Genomic DNA, 9,999 nt, shown 5'->3' on the forward strand with positions numbered 1-9,999 from the left:
GATAAAAGTAATAATGTCAAAAATAGAAAATTTGAACACCTTTTGGACTGCTGAAATCTATTGGATATAAATATTACTGTTTTTGATATTTTGTGGTTTTGGTGGTGGTTGTATCTTAATTGTTTCTCTTATATTTTTGTTAAAAAATCATTTTATATATTATTTTTTATTTGTTGATTGGTCAAATTTTTCAAGAGGAGTCATATACAGCAACTCAGCAAGTCATTTGTCAAACCAAATTAGTAAGAATATATTCTTTTTATGGTATATCTGCAAGAAAATATTTTACCCAATACAAATGGAGAAAAAAAATTAAATCATGCATTCATACATCATGCATGGACCTTACCTTGATTGAGATGTATGTGCATAGACCTCTCTTCCTCTTATATATATATATTCATACTCGCTAATAGAATTCATCACAAGCATTATTATATTTAAATCATAGAAAGAGTTGTCACTTCTTCTGATTTTCAACTATGGTGGTTCTGAAGGCTGCTTCTCCTCCTGTTCCTTCTGTCAACAAAATTAATAACGGCTTCCCTTGTTCCAATGGCACCATCAAGCCTCTTATCACCCCATCTCCGAGTTCCTTCATCAATCTTGATCAGTAATCATATAAATCTCTCTTTTTTCTCTTTCATCCCACATTACATACATATATCTACATACTCTGTTCGTTCTTTCTATATGACAATGTTACTAATATATGCATATTATTATTATTGTTATTAAAAAAATAATATTATTATTCTTAATGTAATATATGATTTGTTTTAATGGAATAAAATGAATTGAATACAGAGGTGATCCAGAGGTGTTCAGATCATACTGGAGGAAGAAGAGTGAAGAGTGTACGGTGGTGATAAACGGCGAGGATTTGATGAGCTACCTGAGCGACACGAGCAACGTGTGCTGGTTCATGCTGCCGGAGCTGAGGGAAGCCATCCAGCGGCTCCACCGCGTGGTTGGGAACGCCTCCGCCGGCATCGACAAGCACATCGTGGTTGGCACTGGCTCCACTCAGCTCTTCCAGGCTGCCTTGTTTGCTCTCTCTCCTTCGGATTCTCCCATTCCCATCAATGTCGTTGCTGCTTCTCCTTATTACTCGGTTTGTTACTTTTTCCTCTCAATAATTCTTACTTCAAATCTAATTCCTCACTCATTTAACTAACAAGTCAAATTTAATCACAAATTTGGCCATTTTTTGTTTTTTATGGTCATTTTGAGTATAGCTTTTACACTAGATTTGCTTTTACAATATTTCTTATTTTGTTATTGCTCTTTATATCTTATTTGATTTAATAGATTTGACTACTTATTTTATTATTGTCTTTTATATCTTATTTGATTTAATAGATTTAATTTTTGTTATATTTATAAAAATATTATACATGTATCTCATAATTTATTTAATTTATTTTTAATATGTATTTTATATTTTAATATATATTTTATAATTGTAGATAATTTTATAAGCATTTAATATTATTTATTTTTAGTCACAAAAAAAAATACTATATATTTTTAGTTGAATGTTTCAAAGATTTTCAAATTCTTGATAAAAACAACTACCGAGCGAGTAGTATATTCTTTTTCCTTTGGGGAAAAATGTTTTCCCTTTTAAAGCATCACAAAAATATATAAAAGATTTGAAAATTGTCTTCCTATTTTATGTAAAAGTTTTTTCGGTCCAATTTGATATTTAGTAATTTATGAAGATTTTTTAATATATAAATTATTTCATAAATAAGTTGTTAATTTTAAACAGTAAATTTAATATATTTGGTTAATACTTTTTATGTCACAATATTTGATATATGTGGCATCTAGAATCTGTTTGGTCTAATGTTTGTTCGTATAGTTTTCTCTAAAAGATTTATCCTCTAAATGCAAACGTAATTTTATAGTCTAACTCATATTTATCTAAAATTTTAAAAGTTTAGTTTTTGCATTCACTTTCTTTTGTTAAACCATTAATTAAAAAATTTATTTTATATATCTACTAATTATATAATTTATTATTTATATAATGAATTTTATTATTTTTTTTCTTTTATAATATTTTTCTGAATTTTTTATAAAATTTTTATTATTTCTTATTTATATGAGTTTTCTTTTTTATGAAGCTTTTGTTGTGTTTTGTATTGTGATTCTATTAATCTCATTAAAAAGACTAAATTAAATAAAAATTAACATAAAAATAATATTAAAATCTTAGCAAAAAATTAGATCTAACAGAGTACTAAAAAATACTAAAAGTATTAGAATTTATTTAAATATTTAAAATAAAATAATATAAAATAATTATTAAAATTTATATTTTTTAATAATTTTTTATCTAAAAATAATTTTAAGTAATATTATTTAAAATAATATTTAATTTACTATAATATATTTTGATATAAAAATTGATAAATATAAATTACATTGACACCAACAAACTCTTAGTTAAAATCAATTTTACAAAATTAATTTTATACAAATGGTTGTTTACAAACTTTAGGACACAATACCCAAAAACAATCTACTTATTCAGCACTCATCCTTTAGATTGCTAATATATATCTTGGAAAAAAACAAAGAAGAGAGACAAACAAAAAAAAAAAAAAAGAGAGGCCTATTTTATGTTTTGCGCGCGTTGTCATGTATGGTAGATGAATAACATGTTAACATTACGTTTCTTGTAAACACCATGTCTCTTTTGCTCACTTTAAGGGCCCACGGTACTGGGTCTCACTTTGCTTTATGGCTGTCATACCCTTAAATAATTACTCCAACAGTTTTTATTTTTATTTTTTTATTTAAAAAAATTACGTTTAATTTATTATTTGTATAAACAATCGAACATATTTTTGTGACAAATTCATTCTTCATACATATATAATTTAGTCGTAGTGAATCAATCTTAAATAAGTGATGATGAGGAATGGAAGGGTGTTGTGCAGAAAACCTTATTAGGAGACCAAAATATGACAAACATGTCTATTGGGAACACTAGGCTTCTAAGGGAACATGCAACAAACACATGATTCACATAGAACCACATGGATCCATAGATTCTCTATCTCACTGTATGCAAACATTGTAACATGGCCGTGTCTCTCTCTTGTCTTCTTAATTATTTGATTAACTAACACTCTTCGGTGAACCACTCATGACTCTAATATTTAATATTTCCAATCAATTAATTTTAAAAGTGATTGACTTAATAAATGATGATCCAAATTCCGTGCCATTTAATTTGCACATGAAACGGCGCCAAATGATATGATTCTTTCGTTATTAATAATTTATCATTACTATTGATGTCTGATTCTAACAGGTTAAAATTATAAATGTTAAGTCAAATAAAACAATTTGAAATTATTGAGTGTTTGTTATTATAATTGCAGGAATATAAAGATGAGGTTGAGATTTTGCGTTCGGGGTTGTATCGGTGGGGAGGAGATGCAAGGGAGTATGATAAGAATGAGGCATATATAGAGGTGGTAACTGCCCCTAACAACCCTTGTGGAAGCATAAGGAGAGCAGTGGCAAACTGTGAAGGAGAAGGGAAAGTGATTCATGACTTAGCGTATTATTGGCCACAATACACTCCCGTTACTCAACAGTATGACCATGATCTTATGTTGTTCACATTCTCCAAATGCACTGGCCATGCTGGTTCCCGCATTGGGTTAGTATTCATCAATCAGCGTATCCCTCTTCCCATTTAATTTAACGGAAATGTTAATAATAAAAAATATTAACTAAAAACACTAACAACTAACAACTTATTTTTTGTTTCTCTAACATTATGGTTAATTAAATTTAATTATCTGCCGACATCTCACTCATCAATAACAAATAGATTGTTGGCAGTTGGCACAGAGCATAAAAATTGTTAATTTTTAAATTTTAAAATAAAAAATATCATGTGATTACCATTTATTTTGTATTTCTAAAAAATACTAATTTCTCACAATTATTATTTTTAAAATGGATTTGGATCCTTTAAATTTTGAATTTTACTTTAGAGAGTAAAATGTGATCTCTCACCATTTATTTTATAAGTGGGAGCAAGAGTAAATATGAGAAAGAAACCATTCAAGAATAAAAGATGACCTTTTATCTTCTAAAATACAAATTTAAAATTTAAAATATCTAAAATCCTTTTAAAATGGCTACCAACAATGTAAAGTTTAATTTTTCCGTTGCAAAATGCATTCCAATGATTGCCATCTCAACAATTGCAACCGAATCCATAGTCAACATGTATATGGGTACTTTATGTAGGAATTTTCAACAGTAAAAAATCAAAAAATAATGTTACAATATTAAAACAGACTAATATTAACAAATTAAAAAATAATTTTTTAATAAGTATATTTTGATTTTGGTATGTGAAGGTGGGCAATTGTGAAGGATATTGAAGTTGCAAGGAAGATGACAAGGTTCATTCACATGAGCTCAATTGGAGTGTCAAAAGAATCTCAAACCCGAGTTGCTAAGATCATAGGAGTGATCTGTGACAGTTACCAGGAAATAGGATCGTCCCTAGATCCCGATGAGCTCTTCTTTGAATATTCGAGGCGCAAGTTGAGGGAAAGGTGGGAGAAACTAAGGGCAGTTGTTGACAAAAGTAACCTCTTCTCCTTGGCCAAGTATCCTAAGGCCTATTGCACCTTCACTAACCACACATCTGAATCTTACCCGGGTAACAAAATTCATTTCATTTTACTTAGCGGCCGAGGTATATGACGGGAATAGATGATCTCAATTGTTAAAAAAAGTTGAGGGAGTAAAATGTGATTTATAATTCTTCATTGTTTTTTCTCATATTTTTTTTTTAGTCCCACTTATAAAATTAATAGTGAGAGATCACACTTTACTATCTCAATTCTTACAAAAAAAATTAAAAGCATCTATTTCCGCATATGACTCAGCATGCATTTTATATAGTGACTAGTGTATTAATATATATTATTGCAGCATTTGCTTGGATGAAGTGCAAGGGGAGCATAGAAGATTGTGAGAGTTATCTGAGGAATTTGAAGGTGCTTGTAAGAGGAGGAAAGCGATTTGGTGTTGATCAAAAGTATGCAAGGGTTAGCTTGCTCAGCAGCGATGATGTGTTCAATGAGTTCTTAACCAGAATCTCAAATGCTACAAGGAATAGGGAATAGAAGTTAAATTAATTAATACATACTTGTTAGATGAAAATTAATCTTTATTATTAGATGTGTGTTCAAATAATTAATCCACAGAGAAATGCCCAGCTAAATTAAATTTCAGGAAAAAGTCAGAAGTTAAGGGCATTGATTGGTCTGTAAAAAAAATTATTTGGTTTATTGTTTAAAATATATATTTAATATTTTAAAATATAAAATTATATTTGTCAAATGTATAATTTTAGTTATTTAATTTTTCTTATTAAGTTGAGTATTTATTTTTATACATTATCAAACATGAAATAAATTATTTTAATATAATTAATTAAATTTATATGGATCTATTATTAAGAGATAGGACTAAAAAAGATTAGTAGTTCACCTCCTATTCATTATAACAACTTTAAATTAGGGAACAAAGAATTAGATAGTGTTAGGTATATTAGTATGAGAAGATGATAAAATTTTATATTTGTGTAGTGGTTTGATTAGATCATTTTCTTTAGAAAGATATTTATCCCCACACTTAGTTGCTATAGAGTTGATGGCAATACGCTCCTAGGATACAATGAAACCTAAGAATTTTTTAATTAGTAATAGTAAAAAATTCTCAACTTTTTTGAACAAAAATTTTTTTTTAATAGTTGATTAAAATGTACAAGGACTTATTTATACATATTACACGTAGCAATTATGATTAGTTACGTACAAATGGTTGTGTCTTTTCTATTGTCAATATATATAATATTTTGAACATACACAATCCTTAAAGGGTTGTGTCCCTTCAACTAAATGGTACTAAACGGTTAGTACCCGTTTATTAATATTAACAAGTGTAATTACCCGTATTATGTATGTGATAAGATTGAAATTATAATTTTAAATAATTTTTTAAAATTATTTTAAATTATAATAATTTAATTAATAAAAAAGTAACATGTTATGCATTATCTGTCTTTTTTTAATTTAGTGTTAATTAGATTAACTCTAAAATAGTTATTAATCGGTTTCAATAATCTACTTTCTTCAATAAATCAGACATATATACTGAATGTGATCATAAATAATATAGTAATAATTAAATCTACCAAAAAATATATTGGCTATTATCATACTATAAAACAAATTAAATATAAAGGCTATTAGCACTTATAAATCTATAAAATCGCACTGTCTTTGATTCGTGCAAGGGTTTACTTACTAAATAAACTTAAAATATAAACCAAAAATATTTATAAAAGGGACCTAGCATCACTTGAAAAAATCATGAAAAATAATCAACTTACCTTATTATCCATAAGAACCATTTATATGTAAGTCGTCTTGTTCTTGTCAAATTTAAATAGGACTTTCTATAATCTTATATATTAATTTTGTTAAAAAATTATATATACATATATATATATATATATATATATATATATATATATTACGATAGTTTTTCTTAATATATATACATATACATAAATAATTCTATATATATACATAAATAAAAAATATATGAATTATATTTTGTTAAACTTTATGTTACCGATTATTAGAAATATTTAAATCACAAATATTAATTATTTTTTATAATTATTTTATTTTATATATATGATTTTTTTAATTCTACAATCGTGCAATAATTTTTTATTTTTTATATCCATATATATTTTTCAATTTTGACCCCATTTATACGTATATTAACAATTTTTTTCTAATAATAATGTTTTAATTTTTCATTTTTCTTTTTTTCACGTATATTCTTTTTACAAATACTTTATTTGAAGTACAAAATAGAGAGAGAGAAAAAGAATATATAAAATAATGAGATAATAAATTAAATTAGTTGAGTTCATTTATTTCATTGCTTTATATATTATTTATTAAATAATTTAATATTTATCTCGATCAAATTAAATAATAAATTAGTTATAATTAATTTGGTTTAATGAATCAAACAAAAATTAAAATAATTTGATATTTACTCTGATTAAATTAAATATTTGAAGTTATGATTAATGTAATTTAATGAATCAAATAAAATATTAAATTAAATGATAAAATATTTATCCTAATAAAATCAAATTACATATATAATTGATTAGTTATAATTAATACAATTGAATGAATCAAACATATTAAATTAAAGAATAATTTAATTAATTTATGTCTTAAAGACACATTTTAAAAATATTTATTTTTTAACAACTTTTATAAAATATTTTTTATAATATTTTTAACCTATGGTCTAAAGGCACAGTTATAATAACCCATTAAAAAGTACTTAATTAGTTAATACAAATAATTAGTACCCGTTTATTAATATTAATAATAATAATATTAATATTAATATCAATAATATTAATAATATTAATTAATCAAATTTGTAAATACCCTTCAATCCCTCACTATTTATAAAATTTAAATGTCATACAAGTATATGCATACAAAATGTGTCACTAAGATTAAACATTCTTAGTGTAAATTTTAAAGTTCTAACGAAGTAATAGGTGTCTAATCGATTAAACATATACTTCATATGCTAGTACCAAAAATCACACACATTACTTATACCCTCCAAGTTCAAGAGTTTACAATTTTAAGCACTTATATGGCCTTGTGCTCATCCTGGTTTCATGAATATTTACGAGAATAAAATTTCTAAAATTCTCTATTAGAACGGCACCACTTTTATTTTCATATAGGTGGAATCTTTTGATAGATAATATTATCATTCCATTAAGAGTTTAAACTCACCCTCTTAATTTATTGTAAATAGCACTAAATCATATATCTTAGTGCTCTAATTGCTAAATAACTTGTTATTACCCATTCAACCTTGAAACTAGTAGTCTACTAGAATAAGGTTGGGTTCCCATCATTTAGCAATAATAGGTTTTAATCCCATTTTAGCAGTAGTTTCTTTGATTTTATCCCTTGACAAACCTTTAGTCAAAGGATCTGATAAATTTTCTTGAGATCTTACATAAGTGATGGTAATTACACCATCATCTATTAGTTGCCTCACAAATTCATGTCTCAAACTTATATGTCTAGACTTTCCATTATAAACCTTATTATATACTCGAGACATGGATAATTCACTATCACAGCTTTATATCATATAACAAATTTCTTAACCATTCCGCTTCTTTACATGCGACTGATAAAGCTACAAACTCAGCCTCCATAGTAGAATGCATAATACATGTTTGTTTATTTGAGACCCAACTTATTGCTCCACCACTTATAGTAAAAATCCATCCTGAAGTGGATTTGTTGTCACTAAGATTTGTAATTCAACTTGCGTCAGAATAACCTTCTAAAACTGAGGGATAATCACTATAATGTAATTCCAAGTTTATGGTTTTCTTGAGATAACCAAGAACTCTTATTATAACTTTCCAATGTTGATTGCTAGGCTTTCCTGTAAACCTTGATAATTTGCACACAGCAAATGCTATATCAGGTCTAGTACAATACATTGCATACATTAAACTTCCTATAGCACTAGCATATTCTAATTGTGCTATAGGTCTTCCCATATTTCCTTCTAATTTAAGATTAGGATCATACGGCGTATTTAATTCTTTAATTGTGAGATGATCAAATTTTTTCAATACTTTTTTGATATAATGAGATTGACTTAAAGTAAAGCCAACTTCATTCTTATGCACCTTTATGCCTAATATTGTATCAACTTCGTTCAAATCCTTCATCTTGAGTTTAGAAGTTAGATACTCCTTTGTTATACGAATTCCTTCTAAATTTGTTTCGATGATTAATATATCATCAACATATAAACAAATGATTACTCCATAATCTTTAATAAATTTTGAGTAAATACATTTATCCGCACTATTATGTGAGAAGCCATTTGATAACACCACTGAATCAAACTTCTCATGCCATTGTTTAGGCGCTTGTTTTAGCTCATACAAAGACTTAATTAATTTGCAAACTTTCTTTTCATTTCCGGGTAGCACAAAGCCTTCCGGTTGTTCTATATAAATCTTTTCATTAAGATCTCCATTTAGAAAAGCCGTTTTAACATCCATTTGATGTATATGAAACTTATGTATGAATGCTAATGCTATAAGAGCCCTAATAGAAGTCATTCTTGTCACAGGTGCATAGGTATCAAAATAGTCTAGACCTTCTTGTTCTCTAAACTCCTTGGCTACTAACCTTGCTTTAAAGGTTTGTAATGAACCATCAGTATTATACTTTCTTCTAAATACCCACTTACATCCTATAGGCTTTGATCCTGGAGGCAAATCAACCAAGACCCAAGTATTGTTAGATAATATTGAGTCCATTTTATCATTTATTGCTTCTTTCCAAAAAGCAGAATCCCTTGAAGCCATAGCCTCTTTGAATATTTGAGGATCACCCTCTATGTTCATAACAATAGAAATCTTGTTTGTTACAGAATTCCTAGTTCCTTCTACCAAAAAGGTGATAGCCTGAGAAGAAATAAAATCTGAACCCAAGTCCTTTTCTTTTCTTACTCTCAAGCTCTTCCTTGGTTCAATCAAATTGTTGTTGCTTAGATGTTTATTATTTTGATTATTTATTTCTTGTGAAATATTAGTATCATTTTGGGGATACTCTGAATTAGAAGTTGAATCATTGATAAATTTATTTTCAATAAATTCTACTTCTCTTGATTCAACAACTACATTAGACACTAAGTCTAATATTTGAAGAACTGAAGATTGATGGTTTAGAAGTTATAGTAAACTCTCGTTGTAAGTATAGTTACTAAACCAAGCAATCAACCTTTCTTACAAATGTTTTGGTTGTCACAAGTAACAAACCCTTTTAAAATTGATAACCGAGTATTCAAACCTCGGGT

General features: G+C 27.0%; 1 protein-coding gene across 1 annotated transcript; it reads left to right on the plus strand.

The window, feature by feature from the left end:
- The first annotated feature begins 420 nt into the window (after positions 1–420).
- On the plus strand, positions 421–5,383 carry LOC112801162 (L-tryptophan--pyruvate aminotransferase 1-like). The gene is made up of 5 exons (XM_025843739.3): positions 421–613; positions 808–1,114; positions 3,399–3,682; positions 4,395–4,702; positions 4,978–5,383. The coding sequence occupies exons 1-5, from the start codon at positions 483–485 to the stop codon at positions 5,169–5,171; spliced, it is 1,224 nt and encodes a 407-aa protein (XP_025699524.1). The 5' UTR covers positions 421–482; the 3' UTR covers positions 5,172–5,383.
- The last annotated feature ends 4,616 nt before the right edge of the window (positions 5,384–9,999 follow it).

The sequence above is a fragment of the Arachis hypogaea genome, chromosome 5, assembly GCF_003086295.3.
Source record: "Arachis hypogaea cultivar Tifrunner chromosome 5, arahy.Tifrunner.gnm2.J5K5, whole genome shotgun sequence".
NCBI classification, from domain to species: domain Eukaryota; kingdom Viridiplantae; phylum Streptophyta; class Magnoliopsida; order Fabales; family Fabaceae; genus Arachis; species Arachis hypogaea.

Bases quoted from the DNA above. Each gene is read 5' to 3' on its own strand.
- LOC112801162 (XM_025843739.3), top strand. From the start codon at position 483: ATGGTGGTTCTGAAGGCTGCTTCTCCTCCTGTTCCTTCTGTCAACAAA. The intron at 614-807 runs GTAATCATATAA...AATTGAATACAG, and splicing joins TCCTTCATCAATCTTGATCA to AGGTGATCCAGAGGTGTTCA. The intron at 3,683-4,394 runs GTTAGTATTCAT...TGGTATGTGAAG, and splicing joins CATGCTGGTTCCCGCATTGG to GTGGGCAATTGTGAAGGATA.